This window comes from Dreissena polymorpha, chromosome 14 (genome assembly GCF_020536995.1).
Source record: "Dreissena polymorpha isolate Duluth1 chromosome 14, UMN_Dpol_1.0, whole genome shotgun sequence".
Classification (NCBI taxonomy): domain Eukaryota; kingdom Metazoa; phylum Mollusca; class Bivalvia; order Myida; family Dreissenidae; genus Dreissena; species Dreissena polymorpha.
The window spans coordinates 30,791,298-30,814,109 of NC_068368.1; the positions used below are offsets into that span (position 1 = coordinate 30,791,298).

The 22,812-nt window shown below is 36.6% G+C and overlaps 1 protein-coding gene across 2 annotated transcripts in view; it reads right to left on the bottom strand.

Annotated features, from left to right (window-relative positions):
• LOC127859050 (uncharacterized) overlaps positions 1-22,812 on the bottom strand; it is a 52,170-nt gene that overhangs the window by 11,018 nt on the left and 18,340 nt on the right. Inside the window, exons 3-6 of one of the 2 annotated variants that reach the window (XM_052396454.1) lie at positions 19,012-19,159; positions 12,614-12,734; positions 3,027-3,280; positions 1,575-1,775 (exon numbers count right to left, since the gene is read on the bottom strand). In XM_052396454.1, coding sequence (XP_052252414.1) covers positions 1,575-1,775; positions 3,027-3,280; positions 12,614-12,734; positions 19,012-19,159 — 724 coding nt within the window. Of the gene's footprint in view, positions 1-1,574; positions 1,776-3,026; positions 3,285-12,613; positions 12,735-19,011; positions 19,160-22,812 lie in introns of both variants that reach the window. The other variant, XM_052396453.1, reaches the window with a different exon arrangement.

A 22,812-nucleotide genomic window follows, 5' to 3' on the forward strand; every position in this document is an offset into this window, starting at 1 on the left:
TGATGCAACATCATTTCGCAGTTTGGAATTCTTTGTTAACCGCAACAATAAGTAATAGCGACAACGTTTTTGATGTCGTTAAATATCCAAGGACGCCAAACATTAAATAAATTAAAACAAAAGCGTATTCTTCAAAACGGTAACGAAACCGAAAATGAATATTAATGACAACTTTGTAAACGCGGTTAACACCTGCTAATTAGTTTGCATTGTCAATTAATAATTGGATTATTCAACTGATAATCAATAATCCCGTATATGCCCGATTTATATTTTTTAAACCAAATTATGGGTGGGTAATATAGAGGATAATAGTCATAAACACAAACGTTTGAAATTTTCTAAAGTGTCAAATGAATTTCGGCATATGGTTCTATTTAAAGATATGATGAAATAAGCTCCCAATCAGGACCGTTGTATTGCAACATGCGTAAATAACCTGCCACGGTCTGCACGCGTTGTGTACAGCTATTTTAGGTTACAAAATTCTACATTTAAAAAATGAATTTCTTTGTCCTGATAAAAAGCGCGCGAAAATTGGCGTGGTGTATTTATTTGTATATAAAAATTTCGTAGCGGGTACAACATTGAGATCATTTAATTTCCATTAATAGTTTCGTTGTGAATTTCAACTAAAGTACCGGGGTATCTCGCAAATTATTTGGCATTGGCATTTTCTCTTAATAAAATATCATGTCAACACGCTGTATCGTTACTGTTACGCTGTATCAGTTCCTTCATTATTGAAACAATTGTTGTATTTTATACTGACTGCACACAAGTGTCGTAACAAACGGATGCAATACGTAAATTCGGACAGTACTTAAAGTCGGACACAAGTAAATAAATGATTTAATACTCTTGATTTCTTGATTCTCGGTTTTTGTTGTTAAAAAGAGCAATTGCATTGATTAACATTATACGAGTCAATCGTATTGATCAGCTAAACGCTTTATTTACGTTTACGACTTAACGTGCTGTCCGAATTTAAGTACACATACATGTGCACATACATGTAATATCTACATGTAGTATATGATTTTCTTTGGTACATTTACATTTAAGTACACGGTGCCTGTACTGTAACATTAATTTACGATATTGATTGTGTACATCAGAGTACTTGCTGTTTTATGTATATGTATGTATACATATTATGTATATGTAAATGAAGAAATAAAATAAAGATGAAAACCTGCCTCTTATCATTTTGTAGGAAAATTTTATGGGCTACCAAATATTTTTATTGGTAGCCCAGTGGGCTACCTGAAAAATAAGAAATTTGTCGGACACTGACATTGTGTTTCACAAACACATCTTGATATTATTATAATTCCCAATCTGAAAATATCACAATGCAAATTTCCCCTAATTCATGTTTTTTGCACTTATTTATCCAACTTGGTAAGGTTACAGTACTTTTCTCAATTTGGGAAAAAAATTTACTATAGTTGCTTTGTCAGACTACCATCGTTTGAAATTGACCCGCCAGGATCTTAATCCACCACGGTCAGGTGAACAGGCCAGGGGACACCAATGCACTAGGAGAGCAGAGACAAACCAAATCCACTTACTAGGTGAGCAGTTCAACTGGGTCCTGTCTGTTTTCACAGAGCCGGGTAGCTCATTCCCCAGGGTGTCCACACACCAGCACTCGCGCTCGTGGCACTGCACAGGCTCATATTCGCCACTGTCAGTGCATGTGGGCTTGTAGGCACCCAGCAGACCCTGGGAATGCTGTACCCGCTGGAACACGCACGACTTGAGGTTGGATCCTGCAAAAGGCACAGTAGCAAATATGAATCTTGTCCTGGTAAAACAGGGCTTTATGCATGTGCGTAACAAGTCGTCCCAGATTAGCCTGTGTGGACGGCTAATCAGGAATGACAGTTGCGGCTCTTATGGTATTGTTATTTTTAAGAAAGTCTCTTATTAACCAAACTCCAGTCTAGGCAGACAATGTCCTCCCAGATGAGCGTCCTCTGCAGTTGTTGCAGACAATTTATCAATACGCATTTCCCAGAACAAGGCTCACAAATCAGCAATTATCCAGCCATGTAAAAAATGTATAGAGGTGAAAACAGTGATTTGGGTTCCCTAATAAAGGATGATATTTTGAAAATAAAATTTCCCTGTGGGCGTTCAAAAGGTATAATAATGAGTTATTGCAAAAGCTTTGTTCAAAAGTAATATTATACCAACAGAATACACATGTTTTTACTGATCTGCCTAAAAGAAATAACCAGTAATTACTTTTTTTTAAAGAAACTGCACCATACAAACGTATTTTACCTAATTATTGCGCTCTGATCCGTAAAAGTCCATTAGAAATCAATTTTTGAAAGTGTTGTTTGTGAGCATATCATTTGAAACCAGTAAATTCCAAAATCACATTCAGCAGTTTAACTTTATGGTATTATCTTTGAAACGAGTACTAACAACGATCAGATTCAGCACTTTAACTTTATGATATTATCTTTGAAACGAGTACCAACCAAAACCACTATAATTTTATTTTTAAATCAGAACCTATGTATTTTGAAGACAGCAGTCTCAATTTATTATCATATGAGCCTTCTTCTGTGAAAACTGGGCTTAATGCATGTGTGTTTAGTGCCGTCCACCTTGGCTTAATGCATGTGTGTTTAGTGCCGTCCACCTGGGCTTAATGCATGTGTGTTTAGTGCCGTCCACCTGGGCTTAATGCATGTGTGTTTAGTGCCGTCCACCTGGGCTTAATGCCTGTGTGTTTAGTGCCGTCCACCTGGGCTTAATGCCTGTGTGTTTAGTGCCGTCCAGAAAAGCCTGTGTGATCCGTAAAGGCTAATCAAGGTGGATGCTTTCTGCTTTTAAGGAATTATTTGTTTAAAGTATGTCTTTTCTAAACAATATCCAGGTTAGGCGGAAAGTGTCATACCTAAATAGCCTCAGCAGATTGCACAGGCTAATCTGGGACAACACTGTATGCACATGCATCAAGCCTAGTTTCCCATAACGAAGCCCACATCTTTCGCACCACTACCTACCAAAGTCACAGTCCGGCACCTTGGGGAACACCATGCGGGTGCCCTTGATCTCTTGTCCCCTGGGGTCCACACACCAGCAGACTTTCGTCTTGGAGACATTGTCCACGGTGCACTGCTGCTTGCGGAACCCTCCATCCTCCTCACACTCGGGTATGAAGACCGCCTTGTCTAGAGCGGTACTGCGCAGGTTCTCGCACGCTGTCAGCGGTCGGCTGGAGCTAGAGCTGGTAACCACAACAGGGGCCTTTGTGCTTGGGCCTGCAAGATATATGAATTTTGAATTAACGTTAAAACTTATTTATTTTAGCTCTATTGCATTGAAAGACTAAGGCTGTTTAAACACTATGGAGTATGTTCCCCAGGTAGAAACAGTGAGTCCTTGGTGTCTTTAATAGAGATTGAAAGAACGCTTACACTGTGGAACTAACTTGTGACCTCCTGGTCGCTAGGCTGACATCATACCCACTACGCCATGGCCACTTTTCTCTGCCAATTTTGAATTTACAGAGGTGTGATAAGAAAAATATTCCTGGCTTGCATTTTGTTTTATTATCTCCTAGAAATAACCATCAATATGATTATAATCAGTGTGTGATATTGGAAACACCTCATTGGACAATAATATTGCACACTCTTTACCGAGTGCAAAATGTCTTCAGTTTGAAATAGCAATTTTGGCATATAAAGCAGATCACAAGAGGAAATAAGCTAAAATAAGGAAAATCACGTAATACGTGTACTTAGGAAATTATTCTAAAATGAGTCTTATTTATTTCTGACATTTTCTTAAAATGTGTTTAAAGAAAAAAGCATTTTTGCCTAAGCAAAATCCTGGCTACCAGTTATATGTGAACGTGTCAGTCTGGTTGATCATATAAATGTAGAACAAACGCATACAAATATCTTTGCTTCACTTTTTAAAAGCAACAATGTCAGGAAAAATCCTTCGACCAATAAAACATGAAGAAGCTTGATCTTATTAGTCTTTTCAGGAAAATCAATGAGTGGTTCTGCTAATATAATCTGCAGTATAAAGGGGAGAAAGCCTTCTTATGTTCCAGTGAACAATGTGACATCCATAGATAGCAGCATTTCAATACAAAAGGACATGTGTAAAGACTAAACAATCTCATAAACTTTTGCAAATGAACATAACATATGCTGATGAAACTTAGAAGGTCATGAATTGATATCAGTTTCAGCAATTGTATATGTTAAGTAAATGGTTTGGAAAGTTTGCATGCCTGACATTTTTACAAGTTTAAACTTAAACAAGACTATTGTTAAGCAATATGGTCCCCTACCAGTGAAACTCCACCATTGTCAGAATTTATTTTTTGTTGTTGCCATAGCAACCAGAATTTGTGACGTAGGAACAAAATGAAATGACGTGCATAATCTCCATATTGCCATTTATCTATGTTTCAAGTTTTATGAAAAAATATGAAGAACTTTTAAAGTTATCGCAGGATTTAGATACGTGTGACAGACTGACTGACTGAATGACGGACACACAGAGCGCAAACCATAAGTCCCCTCCAGTTTCACCGGTAGGAAACAATAAATGTTCATCACCATTGGTTGTTACCTTAGTATGGCTAAGGCTGAATGGTGGTATCAACATTATTTCTTTTTATGAAATCATATACAACGTTGTTTTGTCTCAAGAGAGTGACTGAACTTTTTTACACCTTCAAGGAATAAGCCCATATAATTTTCTCCAATACTTCAAGGCTGACCCCAGCCTTGGATGTCTGCATCCTTTTTCTGAGTGATTATAAACAGAAATCAGTTTCACAGTAACACAATTACTGGTCGTAATCAAACACTTAACCCTTTGCATGCTGGGAAATTTGTCTTCTGCTAAAATGTCGTCTGCAGAATTTCTAAAATTAGCATTTTCTTCTATTTTTTTCAAAGAATACTATCAGAATAGCAAACAGTTTGGATCCTGATGAGACGCCACGTTCTGTGGCGTCTCATCTGGATCCAAACTGTTTGCAAAAGCCTTTAAAATTCAGCTCCAGCGCTTTAAGGGTTAAAATCTGCAGAGAGAAATGTCTGGGAGAGGTAACATTATGTGACAAGTTCTCTCACACTCACAGACATAGTGTAGAAAATTATTTGCAGCATCATGTCTTTCTTTGACATTTAATGCACTTTAGACACCAATAAGCAGTCACTTTGTTTGAAAAGTGTCAGTAAAACAAGGTTACGTTCCTATACTATCCAGATATCAGTATGACACTTTCCACCTAAACTGAATGTTTACTTGGAAGAGTATTTCTTTAAACGAAAAATATCATAAAGCGGGATGTGTTGTCCCTGATTAGCCTTACACAAGCTTTTGTTGCATTCTTTGGTGACATAAATATGCCGAATGCACAAAGTCTCATTTACTAAACTACCATGCCCCAGTTTTAAAGCCATGCATGGTAAACAACAACTGGGTGTAACCAGATCTAGTGATTGCTTTGCAATGAATATCCAGTAGAAGAGATTTCTAATCATGATGACACAGGAAAAAAAGAATAATTACCATGGCTTTTATTAGTCATTTAGATATAATTGCACTGGTCAATATATACATTTTTTATGTTTACACTCCTATTCCAGCAAACAAAACCAATGCAGGTGACTTCTGCAACAACATAAAAACAATCTCATCTGATAAACAGATCTACCAAAACTCTATTTCTTGGTGAACTTTTTCATGGTAAATAATTACATCACACTTTTAAACCACATGAATGTGTTGTTTCTCAATAGTTAATGATTGCAACACAAAACACATACTACAAAGGCTAGAGCTTCTATGAAAAACAGGAAGACTGCACCATAAAGTCATGGTTCAATGCAACAAATAGTCATAAATATAATTTCATAATTAAGCACTTCCTTCTTTCACTGTTGTTCAGTGAACTTAACTTTCCTAACAACAATACAGGAAGAATTAGCTAGTTGATCTTTCTGATTAAAAGCTTCATTCTTAATTCATCTTGGGCTAATGACAGTGGGCTATTAAATAGAGGGAAATTGGAATTTCCACTTTTTTAACAGATAAGTTTTAAAATGTCTGACTGCAAGAGAATGCCATACAAGCCATAGGAGCAGTCTTCATTTTCTTTCTTTTTGTATGCACTATAACACAAGAGGGCCTGAAAGGCCCAAAGTAGCTCACCTGAGATTACAAGATATTATTGGGACAAATCTCCTGACCAAGTTTCATGAAGATCGGAAAATAAATGTGGCCTCTAGAGTTTTAACAAGGCTTTACTATAGCCATATAAGGAAAAATGCCCCGCCCCCTGGCGGCCATGTTTTTCAACCAACCGGCAACATTTTCGAGCTCGTCCAAGATATTATTGGGATGAATCTTCTGACCAAGTTTCATGAAGATCGGACAATAAATGTGGCCTCTAGAGAGTTAACAAGATTTTACTATAGCCATATAAGGAAAAAATGCTCCGCCCCTTGGCAGCCATGTTTTTCAAGCAAACGTTACCATATTCTAACTCATCCGAGATATCATTTAGACCAATCTTCTGATCAAATTTCATGAAGATTGGACAATAAATGTGGCTTCTAGAGTGTAAACAAGGTTTTACTATAGCCATATAAGGAAAAATGCACGACGGACAAAAGGCGATTACAAAAGCTCACCATGAGCACAGCTAACAAGAGATGTGTTTGTCAGAAACACAATGCCCCCTACTGCACCGCTTTGATACATGTTTTTTTTTACCTTTTACCTTGAAGGATGACCTTGACCTTTCACCACTCAAAATGTGCAGCTCAATGAGATACACATGCATGCCAAATATCAAGTTGCTATGTGAAGGGACATAGAAGTTATGAGCATTTTTCGAAACCTAAACGCAAAGTGTGACAGAAAGACGGACAGATGGACGGTCTGATCACTATAATTATGCTCTCCTTCGGGTACATAAAAAAAAATGTCTCCCACTGAAGTCTATTTTTATATTGGTTGATTAAAAAATAAAAATAATAATTCTTAAAACTCAACTTTTTGAATCCAAGATAACAAACCTGTTGGGAGTATGATTTACATGTTTTTATCATTTAATCTCCTGTCCAGAGTGCCGTGACAGTAAGGCCAAGCAAGGACAGTATTGAGGGTAATCCCCCAGAGAATTGTCTTTACAATGTTCTTTTCACAAGACCTTAATGCTGACATACTGACTAATCCTTTCCTTATTTGATCTTAAAAAGTCACATTTCAGTTTACCATCTGGAGCAAGCCTAATATGGAAACACTTTACTCAAATGGGAGCTTTTTAAGACAAAATATGAAACAGTAGATGCAAACCACTGTGTTAGTTGAGCTTTAACTGAAAACAACTTGAACATCTTGTTTACTCTAGAATTTTGCCCTGGCCTCTTGTTGTGGACTACTTTTTCGTGACTGAACTATAAATATGTCATGAGGACACAGATGCCCACGCTATATTTCACTGAACACAGAACTGAGTGTTGTTTGCCACATAATACAAACAGTTAACCCTTTACCACTTACGCATTTGTAGTCCCTCAGAAAGTTAATTTTCATTTTCTTTTTCGTACTTGATTGAAGTGTTTAAGGCTTCATTTCTAACCATAAGATACTGATGAGCAGCAAACAGCAGTGAGTTACTCGCAGGCTGTTCTGGTTTTATGCTGTTTGCACATAGCCATTTTAACTTGGCTTCTGAGTGCGAAAAGGTTAATATAAACTGTTTGTACCAGTCCTTTGTACCTGTGGCTACACATTAAACTATTTCATGAATGGGACATTGACCTTTAAGCAAGCAACCTAGTTGGGGGAAACAACATTTGTCTTAAAATGATGAAAACTTTTGCCCATACATGTACACTATAAAGAAATAGAATGGTCAGATGAACATCCGCTGTCACTAAAACAACTGTACCACTGTGGTATTAATCTTGTAATGACAGACATGGTTGTTCATACGAAATATCCTCAATATGTAATGATTATTTTTTCCAATTTATTTTAAAATCCCATAATGCACATATAAAGTATTTCAGATATAAGGTACATGTATATACACAAACTCCACATGTCCACCTTGAACTTTCAGAAAGCAACATGGTTGTTGCAGGCAACACATTGTCTTGATATAATTATCATAAATGCCAATTTATTTTGAAATCTCATCATGAACAAAATAGTATAAGTCAGACATGAAATGTCTGACAGCACACAAACCATTCAAAACTAGAGCTTTGTCACAGACGTGACGTATACCCCCACATGCCGCATTGACACAGACTATTTTGCATGCTGTCTTCACAAAACAAGAGAATTTAATTTATGGCGATTTTTAAGAATTATTATGCCATTATCATTTATAGCCATTTTGACCTTTGAACTCTTGAATTTTTTCACATGACACGCTGTCCAATGACTGTGAACAAAATTAATGTACAGAGTCATTAAATCTCACAATGAATGACATACATGTACTCATGGCCCAGACAAGATCATTTATTGCCATTTTTGACCTTTGAACTAAAAGTGTGACCTTGGAGATAGCGACGTAATTCTTTCGCGCGACACACCGTCCAATGATGGTGAACAAAAGAGCTAAATGATTTCAAAATCTCACAAAAAACATCATAGTTAAGGCCCGGACAAGCTCATTTATGGCCATTTTTTACCTTTGAACTCAAAGTGTGACCTTAACCTTGAAGATATCGACGTAATTCTTTCACGCGACACACTGTCCAATAATGGTGAACATATGTGCCAAATGATTTTTAAATCTCACAATGAACAACATAGTTATGGCCAGGACAAGCTCATTTATGGCCATTTTTTACCTTTGAACTTAAAGTGTGACCTTGACCTTGGAGATATCGATGTAATTCTTTTGTGCCACACACTGTCCAATGATGGTGAACAAATGTGCCATATGATTTTAAATTCTCTCAATGAACAACATAGTTATGGCCAAGACAAACTCATTTATGGCCATTTGACCTTAGAACTTTAAGTGTTACCTTGACCTTGGAGATATCGACGTAATTCTTTCGCGCAACACACCGTCCAATGATGGTGAACAAATGTTCCAAATGATTTTAAAATCTTACAATGAATGACATAGTTATGGCCAGGACTAGCTTATTTATGATCGTTGAACTCAAAGTGTGACCTTGACCTTGGAGATATCGATGTCATTCTTTCGCGTGACACACCGTCCATTGATGGTGAACAAATTTGCCAAATGATTTTAAAATCGCACAATAAATGACAATGTTATGGCGCGGACAAGCATTTGACCTTTGAACTCCAAGTGTGACCTTGACCTGTGACCTAGTTTTTGACCTGGCATGACCCATATTCAAACTTGACCTAGACATTATCTAGATACAACTTCTGACCAAGTTTGGTGAAGATCGGATGAAATTTCGGGACAGACCGACCGACCGACAAAGTGACTCCTATATAGCCCCCATTACCAATCGTAATGGGGGTATAACAAGCACACATATAGGTCACAGAACATTTCCTTCAGCGATGATCATGGTGAGGGGACATGAAAAACAAAAACAAGTGAAAAGTAACTTCAAATTGTCTTTGGCACAGTTGATCATGTGTCCGGACTGTACCGTAGATCGAGCTGTAACTGACCATTAGTTGTTTCACAACCAGTGTATTTTGGTATTTAAAAAAAATCAACAGACAAGTGATAGAAGCTCCAATAGAGCTACAAAGGACTTGATTGTTAACATTACCGCCCAATTACAGCAACTTTATCTTTATGGTTGGCAATTATCTATCAGAACATTCAATGCTTCCCTGATCTCTCAACAATTAGCATTAGCCAATGCTAAAGAGATGCCATATCAGCAGTGATAAACTTTCAATCCTGCCAAGTACTGATCTGTGAGCATTGTATAGATAGGAAATATCTGGCCCTGCAGGTCTGTTCAGATTTCTAACAAAAGAAGCAGTATTAAGTTACAAAATCAAACCATACTGGTAAAGTCTCCACATTGACAGTTTCAAGTTTAAAGCCCTATAAAGTCCCACATGGTTAAGCCCAAAAGGCCCTGGAAAGTTTGAACCCTTAATGTTCACAGTTGGTTTAAATCCAAGATTGAAATGTATCATATAAATCCTGTAATGTTCCTACTCAATCTTTGGCAAAAAAAGCAGCTTATATGTTCTCCTGATATTAACCCATTTATGCCCAGTGGACTCTCCCATCCTTCTTAATTGGATCAATTTATTTCCAAAATTAGGGGTGTCAAGTATATTTATTTCTATATTTAGAATATTTCAAAAAGAAATTCATTTAAGCAAACAGCGCAGACCCAGATGAGACGCCGCATTATGCGGCGTCTCATCTGGGTCTACGCTGTTTGCAATGTCCTTTTTTCAGGACGCTAGGCATAAATGGGTTAAGAAAGCTTTGTGGGTCACAAAAGGGAGTGACTGTATTATAGGTAAGTGGAGTAAAGCTGGACCAATGACATTTTCTAATAAGTAAATTTATGAAGGGAATTTCTTTGTCTTAAACTTGTACATAAGATTTTTAACATGAGCTTTCAATTTGGCATTGGCTATTTGAAAAATTGTTTAAATATCAACAGATTTTCAAATTTTTAATTTTGACTAACCTATAGAATACAAGATTGGTACACTAATATCGACCTGGGCACAGCACCTTTCATTTTCACTCTAGATCTTTCCCTACCTTAAATGTAATACAAGGTACACCCCTGTGTGACACAAAAGGGTAAACCCATTGAAAAGAATCCACAATTTGCAGGTTTAAAACCCTAAAATCTCCAAACCATTATATTATGCAGGGCTGTTGTTATTTTCTGATGGAATCAAAAAAATTGTATTATAAAATATAATAAGATAACAAAACAATCGCAGCTTATTTTAAGTTAGATTTATATGATAAATCAAAGAAAGTACGATGTGCTAAATTTAATGATCCAATTAGAAACCCAAACGCCAAGATTTCAAATTAAAGTAAACACTGAATGTCCGAAAATTATTAATGTTTTTTCAACCTTGTAACTTGAAAAAGTATTGCATGTTGAAATTGTGCTAACGTCACTATCTTCAGTTTAAACTGTTCAAAAGAAACCAGGATTGACTAGCCGAATCATAATTGGTGAAAAAGCCGGGTATTAATAACCCAACCATACTACCACCTTAATATCTTTATAAAAATTATCTTTTTACAGCAGTTGACGCAATGGAGTATCAAGTGACACTTCAATACTACAAATACCATCAATATACAAAGAAATACCCCCCCCCCCCCCTCCAATAAAATATGCTGCAATAAGATAGCAAAGGATTGTGGGTTATATTTTTTATTTTTTCAAAAGCCTATCATAATCGACAGACTGATTACTTCATGGAAAAATCATATATTGTGGGAGTACTTCTGTGTTGTAATGCCTTCAGAGTATTCAACTTGTTTGCCTCATAATGGGAATATGTTAAGTGCTAAGCTTTTTGAATAGGATGACTTTCAGTTAGTAGTTGTTTTGAACTAAAGAGCCAATCATAATGATGACACATAAAGTAAAAAGTCCAAGTGTTTTAGTATAACTGAATTCAAATGCACCTAAAAGAACTTAATTCAAGAATATGGTAGTAAAGAACAGGAAGTTTTTTATAAGTGATGATTGAAGGACACTTTCATGAGAATGAATGGCTGACTGAGTCACTTCAATTTAAAACTTTGTACTGTTAGGTTGTAGTATAGATGAAACCACTCGGAACTTTGTACTGTTAGGTTGTAGTATAGATGAAACCATAACTATATATGGTTAGGAAGAATATATTGCTCGGTAAAAGTTCATTGTAGAATCACCTTACTTATAGCACTCACTGAAAAAAAACATCACGCAAGAAGAGCCTACAATATTCTATTCAGAATTAACACATTCTTAACCCATTTATGCCCAGTGGACTCTCCCATCCTTGTAAATAGGATCAATTTATTTCTGAAATAAGGGATGTCAAGTATATTTATTTCTATATTAAGAATATTTCATAAAGAAATTCCTGTAAGCAAACAGCGCAGACCCAGATGAGACACCGCATTATGCGGCGTCTCATCTGGGTTTACGCTGTTTGCAAAGTCCTTTTTTCAGGACGCTAGGCATAAATGGGTTTAGCAGCGACAATACGCTAGGGTTGGTAAGTACAACTGTGGATCAAATCTTGTATACAGTTCACTGGAGCAGATAGATTGGAGAAAGAAAACCAATATTCTTATTTCAATTCCACTGGCTTATTAAATTTTGATTAATCTATCATGGTTTGCCTTGCAAACTTCTATTGCCTGGTATACACAATAATAAACAACTAAAGGCTACCCTGAAGAACAACCTTAATTTAGAATGAAGAACAATTTTGTATTTCATGAACTTACAAGAAAGGACAGTGCAATGTTTAAAAGAGACTTGTTCACATATTGTTGAAATGACAAACTGCACAGGCTAATCTGGGATAACACTTCACTCATGCATTAAGCCCAATTTTCCAAGAATGCAGCGTTATAGTTTAATATTTTTTTCAAGTTGTCTCACCTTCCAAGGTCTCGTGGTGGCCACTTCCGCTGCCTTCAAACAGGTCTTCATCATCTGTAATGGGCTTCTTGGTAGTATGCAAGGCAGGCTTGTTAGTTGTGCCAGAAGTTGATGGTTTATCTGTGCATAGAAAATCACATGAGCTTTGCTTTGGGAAACTGGGGCTTAATGCATGTGCACAAAATGTCAAAGAATAGCCTGTGCAGTCTGCACTGGCTAAAAAGGGACACCACTTTCCCCTTTTATGGTATTTTTCGTTTAAAGGAAGTCTCTCATTTATGAAAAATCAAGTTTAGACAGAAAATGTTGTCCCTGATTAGCCTGTGCACAGGCACAGGCGTATATGGGATCACACTTCATGCACATGCATTAAGCCCAATTTCCCAGGGTCAACTGATGGGTATCTTTTATCAAGGATTGCATTTCAGAAGCTTGCAGTGGGTGAAACCTCTTTCTTTCTAATATCAGTCATCACAGACTAATAGAATGACTTGCTATCAATCATTAACTAATTATTGATTTCTGTACCACCTAAATACAATATACAATATATAACAGGGAAATCGGAAACACTTCTTGTTATTTATTTATTTACACAGCTTCTTAGGCTAGCAAAACTTAAGGAAAATCCTAAAATATCTTAAAATTCCTTGTAAGATTCTAACTAGTAAATGAACATACATGTAGGTATTGTTTATACAAAAAATATTTTTAACCGGTAAATATTATAGAGCAGTTAAGCATAATTCACCAACATGAACCATTGGATCTGGCACAGATTATTTCATCCGAAATTTAAAACAACTTCGGAGTTTCCAACTAAAAAGTGTGAATACACTGTAACTCCAATATAGCGCGGTCAATGGGGTCCAAGCCGTGAAACAGCGTTATAACGGATCCGCGTTATAAGTTTTGAGCTCATTTACTGCAGGGCGCTATAAAAAAATAGGTATAGAATAGCCTATAATATACGTCATGTATATTGCCACGCTGTGTTGACGCAAATACATGCATATAAACCGAATCGTATCTATAACAGTATACATCAGGGTTGGCACCAATCGACCGCCCCCGGTTTTAACCAGCGGTTTTAACCGGTTAAAACCGCCCCGGTCAATACTCCTGAAGTGGTCATTACTGGTCAATAGTGGTCGATTGAACTTTACCCCCAATTTTAATTCATATTCCATGCCTAATTAAACTATATTGATAATATAAATTAAACAGACATGTTGCCAATAATGTCTTAAGCTATTTATACCCACTATTTTATACCTGTTCATGCAATTTGTAGGCCAATCTCTCGACATTTTGCAAATTAGTCAAAGTTGGTAGATTGGATTTTTCTGGTCGATTGAACTTTTTTTCAATTCTAATGAATTATGAATTCTCAGATAATTCTGTGCTTGATTCAGCAAGAACCTGTCAATTACTGTGTATGAGTTGTTCCTCATGCCCCACTGTCCCCACAGTCTCCTCACCTATACAGGATGGGGCACCCAAAACTGATAATAGGGCCTTAAATGGCACCTTTTTGACACAACCTTTACTTGTCATGTTTTCTTGCCTAGATTTCTTTAAATAATTTTTAAACAAAATAGTGAAAAATTCTTATATTTTCCATTGATATAAAAATAAAAAACATAATAAGAAATAATTAATCAAAGAAAACAATAATTGAAAAGAAGAGTCTATAGTAGACCCACAATTGGAAAACATTTTTGTTGTCAAAATCAAGAACTTTGATTGCTTAATCATTTGAATACCAATTGAACTTTTAAATGTGAAAGGAAAAAAAAACGCTCATAATACAGAAAGGAGACTACTTATAAGTTACTATTAAATTAATAGCAAGTAATCGCCTTATGTGTGAGTGATCTGAAATAGATTTGCTTCATTGTCAATATCAGAGACATAAAACTGCATGGATTTTATTACCAATTAAGGCTTAGGGGCCAGATTTATGACCCTAGAAAACACAAGAGTTCTGTTTGTCCATCTGCTTATCAAATAGATATATCAATAGATAAGTGAAATACTATGGTAACTACAATAGTAAAAATACTTTAGTAACAGATGTGATACACCGAGATAAAGATATTGCATAGGTCCTTATATTTAAGGCCATTTCCATAAATAATAAAGATTTAATTTTTTACAACTTTAAAGATTTTTTTTACAATAAATGACTCAAAGTTTATCAATTACAGAATAATTATTGATTTAATATAACATAGCTCCTTTGTGATGTTTTCATGCTACAATTTTCAATCGACCAGTATTGACCAGTATTGACCAGTAATGACCGGTTTTAACCGGGTATTGACCGCCGGCCCGGTCAATACTCAATTGACCGGTCAATATGCCAACCCTGGTATACATACCGTTTTCAAATGTGCACATTTATCCGATAATCCAACAAAATTGCAACATCATATTAAAAATAATAATCTTGAACATTAATGACGATATATGTTTAAGAAATTCGTAAACACAACCGTACGCATATATGCCCTTTTCAGAAGTGTTTTTTTAAGAGTACAGTGCATTATGGGGCAGAGCTTTCATTGGACGAGCCACTTTAAATTTAGATTGAATGCAATACGATTCATGTACAAAAATTTGTTTTATTGCATCATACGCATGCAAAAAACGTGTTTCCCGGGAACTTTCTGATACCACGCAAAAATGAAAGTGAAACTCTGTTAACAATTACCGGTACACTGCGTTCGCATGTAAATAAATCGTCTGCATTATTTAATTTCTTATACACGAACTGAAAGATTAAATGACATAATACTAGAATGATAATGAAATGACAGAAAAAGTTGTTTTATACAGTGGGCAGTATATTTCACAGCCGCTCATTTAATATAGTCAAACTGCAACCATATCAAAGTAAGAATGTTTCAATCGTTTTGAATTACTTTAATTGTAAAACTATCCCGCTTGCACTTAACTTATGGAAATTATCGCACTGAACCGCTCTGATGTGGAATACATGTAATAAACACTGAAACGCGAGTTTTTCACACCTTTATTGACATTACACAACAGATTAACACCAATTAGCTGTCGGTGTTATTTAACCTCGAGGTGATTATAATCGGTTCAACGGACGGTTGAATAAAGCAATCAACATGTGATTGCCGCCATCTTTGAATTGTCTGAAAATACGCGAAGTTGCATAATACGGATTTGAATCAGAAATCAAATGGAAGGTTGGAGAAAAAATGGGATCCAAGCACCCCCCGCGTTATATTGGATTCAGCGTTATAACGGAGCGCGTTATATTGGAGTTACAGTGTATTAGAAAATGAAAAATAACAGCTCACTTAAAAGTTCTCTGTCATGTAACGTTACCACTTACGTATACTTGCAAACTGGCATAAACAAGGAAGGAAGTTAAAAACTGAAAATGAGGAACGCAGTTGATGCTGTTGTCTTATAATATTTGTCAACACATTGACCTCATTTTAGGGACCAAAATAGAAAATGAAATAAAATTAAAGAACTTTCTTGCAATATTCAAGTTTTAAAGTCTTCATTTCCAAAGCTAAGATTCTGATGAGCAGCAAATAGCCAGGGTCTTCCCCAGGCCATTTAAGCGCCCCTTGCCGGGGCGCTTGAATTTCGAAATCAGAGTCCCCGGGGCGCTTGAAATTTTCCAATCAGTGTATTCTTCAGTAAAAGAAAGTGGAGATTGTCCAAAAAAATCAAGGTTTCCCTATCAGTGTATCAATATTCCCTGTTTTAAAAGAGCACTCGGTACCTACTTTCACAAGTAATCGCCATAAACTCCACATGGGGTAATGGATAATCCACTGATAAGAGAATAGCATGACGCGCGTATCGATTATTCTAGCCACATTACACGGTCATTTAAATGCTGACAAGGATGTATCTGGTAACTTTCCAGTCGTCAAACTGTGAAGTTCACCATCAAATCGGTTACGCGAATGCTTATGAGGGCGGGGTTAACTATCGTACCATTATTTTTGATTGACGTCGGGCATAAAGTAAGAGTTTATCGCAGCTTGATTAGTAAGAAGTTGTACCAATTGAGTAATATAAACCGGTAATTAGTACAGTACAGAACATTAAAGACGGTTTCGGGCATCATCATCACACCTTTTTACTGTAAACAAGTGTTACCTATGACTCATAATTAATACGAGAAATTAATTGCAAGTGGTAAACACTTATTATAGCGAGTAAGTTGTGCAAATGACTCCCGGTTACAATTATGTGATAACAATTTATTTAATTCCAGTACATGTATATTTCAACATGTCCATTTATAGAACTGATTAACCTCGTTTTTCTGACATTTATTTGACACTTTAACAAATTTTCGTTGAATAAATTACGCACACTTGTAAATGTTTCGTCCGATAATCGATAGTTAGAAGACTGATGATGGCAACCGGCCGTGATCCTCGTGGACAACGTGAATTTCATGCATAATTCCGTCAAAACATTTATTCGACTTGTAAAGTGTTTGAACAAATTATCTTTGAATTTATAACGCAACGGTTAATATTTGTTGAAATCTCAAATGGGAATAATTAAATTTGTAATCCGAAACCCATTCCTGTAAGTCGATGTTAACGCGTTTTTAATCCGAAACACACTTCCGAATGTAAATGTTAACGCAACGTTAAATATTTTTGCTTCAAATTAGCAGTGCAAATTTATTTTGTGTCGAATCTTTTTCTCAATTAAAAAGAGCGCGAAAATTATGCAGCATGTACAACGTCGCGTCTATTGCATACAAATGGCGTGTATTGAGCGTTTTAACAAGCACACAACAGGTCAGGGGATTGACGCATATTCAGAGGCAATATTTCATCAAATCTATAAATAGTCACTTAAAAAATGGCAAGGTTTGTGTTAAAGAAATAACTGAAAGCCTTTATCGTAAATATTTACCAGAAAGAGATTGATAAAAACGGAATAAACGGGATTATCGGATAATAAATAGAAACTTGAAAAATAGTAAGTATACAGTAATAGAGTCGGGTTGAAACGGATGTATTGGGGAATCGTTCGAGTCGGGATTTTACTATCTGTGCGGAAAAGTTTTAAAACAATTAAACAATATAAAAAAAAATATTTTTAAATGACTGGGGGATTTTTTTGAAGAGTCATAGCGCACCAAATGACGTCTTTTGACGCTGTTTTTCTTTGAGTTATAACGCACCACAGAACGTGAATTGACACGTTAAATTTAAAAAAAATCAACGTCGGGAGGGGACACCCCGCCCGAACCCACCCCCGATCGGCCCCGGGGCGCCTGAAAAAAATCCTGGGGAAGGCACTGAATAGCATAAAACCTGAACAGCCTGAGTGGTAAGGGTTAAACTCTGTCAGTGCTGGAACCAAATTTTGAAGGCCTTTAAAAACAGATTGGATCCAGATGAGACGCCACAAAATGTGGCGTCTCATCAGGATCCAAACTGTTTGCTATTCTGCTAGTATTCTTTGAAAACAAGGGCTGTTTGTAAAACATGCATGCCCCCCCCCCCCCCCCCCCATAAGGGCTGTCAGTTGTAGTGGCAGCCATTGTGTGAAAACGTTTTTCGTCACTGTGACCTTGACCTTTGACCTAATGACCTGAAAATCAATAGGGGTCATGTGCCAGTCATGATCAATGTACCTATGAAGTTTCATGATCCTAGGCCTAATTATTATTGAGTTATCATCAGGAAACCATTTTACTGTTTCGAGTCACTTTGACCTTGACCTTTGACCTAGTGACCTGAAAATCAATAGGGGTCATCTGCCAGTAATGATCAATGTACCTATGAAGTTTCATGATCCTAGGCGTAAGCATTCTTGAGTTATCATCTGGAAACCATTTTACTGTTTCGAGTCACTGTGACCTTGACCTTTGACCGAGTGACCTGAAAATCTATAGGGGTCATCTGCCAGTCATAATCAATGTTCCTATGTAGTTTCATGATCCTAGGCGTAAGCATTCTTGAGTTATCATCAGGAAACCATTTTACTATTTCGAGACACTGTGACCTTGAACTTTGACCTACATGTAGTGACCTGAGAATCAATAGGGTTCATCTGCCAGTCATGATCAATGCACCTATGAAGTTTCATGATCCTAGGCCTAAGCATTCTTGAGTTATCATCCGGAAACCATTTTACTATTTCGAGTCACTGTGACCTTTGATCTAGTGACCTCAAAATCAATAGGGGTCATCTGCGAGTCATGATCAATGCACCTATGAAGTTTCATGATCCTAGGCCTAAGCGTTCTTGAGTTATCATCCGGAAACCATCTGGTAGACGGACCGACGGACTGATCGACCAACATGTGCAAAACAATATACCCCCTCTTCTTTGAAGGAGGGCATAAGTCAATAATGACACAGTACGCTACCTTTATCAGTGAAGACGATGTCTGTGTTATCGACCTTGTCTTTATCAATGCCGTCTCCCGAGATTCCATCGTCGAAGTCCTCGTCATCTTCCTCATCCACATGGGTAACATCCCCTTTGTTAGTTAGTATATCGCCACCACTGCCCTCCTACAAATAGGAAACACACTCTGACACATGACATCATGTACATGGGGAGTGGACGAGCAATTCTGTGATGAATAAAGAATCACATGTTATAACAAGAAACCGTCGGAGACGGGTGATGCTCCAAAAGGTGTTTTTTTTCTTAATATTGCACTATATATTCAGATAAAAGGAAACGTCTTGAGGGGCATAACTTTCGACAAAATAATACGATGGATGGTATAGCAACTTAAAAATTTCAACGGGCCATAACTCTCTAAATTAATCATCTAACCAGAACCGACAAATAACATGCGCATCTTCTCATGGTAGTTAAGCTTCCCATAAAGCTTCATTGAATTCCAGTCAGTAGTTGGGGAGAAATAGTCCGGACAAGAATTGCACTATATGTACAGTTTATAGAAAATTTCAAAGGGCCATAACTCTGTGGAAAATTATCCGACCATAACCGGCTGTTAATATGCACATCTCCTCTTGGTAGTGAAGCTTCCCATAAAGTTTCATTGAATTCCCGTAATAAGTAGCTGAGAAATAGCTCGGACAAGAATTGCAATATATGTACAATGGAAAATTTCAAAGGGCCATAACTCTGTGAAAAATCATCCGACCAGAACCGGCTGATAATATGCACATCTCCTCTTGGTAGTGAAGCTTACCATAAAGTTTCATTGAATTCCAGTCATTAGTTGCTGAGAAATCGCCCGGACAAGAATTGCACTATATGTACAATGGAAAATTTCAAAGGGCCATAACTCTGTGAAAATCATCCGATGCGAACCAGGTAATAATATGCACATCTCCTTTTGGTAGTGAAGCTTCCCATAAAGTTTCATTGAATTCCGGTCATTAGTTGCTGAGAAATAGCCCGGACAAGAATTGCACTATATGTACAGTTAATGGAAAATTTCAAAGGGCCATAACTGTGGGAAAAATCATACGACCAGAATCCGCTGATAATATCAGTGCTCCAGCTAGGATTTGAAAAGGGCAGGGGGCTTTTTTGTCAAAAGGGCACTTTCAACGCGCTGTATTTTGTCAAAAGGGCAATTTCGACGCGCAGTATTTTGTGAAAAGGGCACGTTCAAGTGCGCGGGTGTTTCTGGAATGCTTTCTGTTGCATGTTAATATATATGTTATTTATAATTGTTAGAATATATTATTCCCATTTTTATAAAACCATTCAAATATAATGTCTACAATGAGGATTACAGTAATTACAATGAATTATCATATGTAAAAAAAAAAAAAAAAAAAAAATTTTTGGGGGGGGTGGGGGGGGGGGGCAGGGCGAAGGTTCCGGAGGGCAGGGCGCGGCGCCCTTCGATTTAGGCCTAGCTGGAGCACAGTTATATGCACATCTCCTCTTGGTGTTGATTATTGAAGCTTCCCATAAAGTTTCATTGAATTCCCGTCATTAGTTTTTGAGAAATAGCCCAGACACACGGACACACAGACGGACAGACGAAGCGGAGACTATATGCTCCCCCCAAAATAAATTTAGGGGGAGCATAATAAGGTTTCATTTCACATAAATTAAGTATCTCACATTACGTACATGGGGAGTGGACAAACACTTCTGTGAGGAAAAAAGTACACAGCCTTGAAAAATTCACTCTAACAAAGCCACAATTATAGCCCTAAAACGTTTCATCCTATGGTATGGTTATGGTTGTTGTGCATGGCTTTCTCCTCTTTGATATCTATAAACCTATGTTGATTTCCAGGGCTTTTTTTTCCTTCTGTGAGAATGGCCGTTTTTCACAATTTTGGGAAATTCGCGACTCAAATTTTTACAATTTCAAGAAGTTCTCGACTCAAATTTTCACAATTTCAAGAAGTTCGCGACTCTAATTTTCACAATTTTAGAAAGTTTGTGACTCATTTTTCACAATATTTAACAGTTTGGGACTTATTTTCATGAAATGGGGGTCCAAGGCCGCTTCACAAAAACAGGAAAAAAGACCTGATATCTTATCTTATATAATTTTTTAGATATAGCCCTAAAATGTTCTGTGACAGACAAATGGACGGACTAACGGACGGACAGACAGACCAACAGATAAGCCCCATTCTATATCATAATTATATCCCTCGGACTTTGCAGGGGATAATAAACAGTAATTTTAACTGGATCAGAAGGAGAGTATTCTTTTTATAGAATTATATACTTTATTTATCACATAGAACCAATGACCAAACAGTGGACACAAAAAATTAACTAACTAGACACAACACCGGTAACAAACACACACGATTAAAAAAATGGTATCACTGTAAGTTTTCACATGGATCTTTACCTTCAACTTGAAATAGCTTCAACACCTGAGCATGAGATTTATGTGAACTGCCTTTCAATGTGACATAACAACAACGACAAAACTGACAGCCTGTCCAAATAATGCACTGCACAAACACTAGGGTAAATTGTAAGGCTAAAAATGGCCCTCCCACACGGTGACACCCTGTACTTTGTAGTTGTCTTCAAAGGTAAAGCAGTTGTACGTTGGTCATAACTTATGGGAACTATAACAACTCCCATTTACTTAAGGATAACAAAATAAAAATCTAGAGATACAAATATTATTTTTTATTCAAAAATATGTTTATGATGCATGAGCAATACCTAGTTGTCATTGGCCCATGCTTCCATAGACTGCCAGACTATTAGAATTTTATTAATTTACCGTAAGTAATGTACATATAATACATAACATATGTTGACATTACTACATTAAGAGTCTTGTACACAAATGACATGGATCCTGATTCAATACAGTGTACATTCTTCAATGACCTTAAGCTAGACTTCTTTCAAGGCTTCCTTATGGTGTACTTCAGGTAAAAAATGTAAGCTCATTGTGTTATATAATATTATATTTTTTTATCATGTTTGGGCACATGCCAGTAAAACAAAACACCGTATCACATAAACTGCACAAAGTGTAAGAGTAGCCAAGTCAGCCAATGGCTATCGAAACCTCCGAGTCAGGTGCTATTGGAAAACAAAGGCATTTTTTCTGATATGGTAAGTATCCAAAAAACAATTGTTGGCAATGACAATGCATTCTTGCACTTATAAACATAAATCATTTATGTTTTGTACAACTGGTCAGTGATCTTGTTAATACTAAAACAGAAAAGCAACTTATTTTGTAAACAAGTGATTTCATGGATAAATGATCCAAAGAGGGAGGCATATGGGTAATCCAAGTTTACTGTCTCTGGAATTAAAAAGCTCGGGTATCTACATACATTTAGATTGACAAATGAGCTCACACATAAAATGTCATCTTTATTTCACTGTTGTCTTCATTTTAAATATTCATCTAAATAAGAATTGTAAATGTTATAGAAGTGTGAAAATGCTGACGCAAGGATGTTCGATGTCAATGGCATTTACACAACTTGTTTGAGACCTGATATATACATTTTTTATACAAGTAGCTGGAGTGTTTTGTTTCTAGAATGCTGTGAAGTTCAGACACCTAATGACACTCGGGAACACCAAAATTACATAAAAACTCTGTTTCCATGCTAATGTCTAGCGCAGGAATATCTAACTCCAATCCTAAAAGCTACCATTTTGGTCAATAGCAATTTATTGCCTATGTTCTGGTTTCTGTTAATTTTCATCAATTTCTCCACTTGTAAAAAAC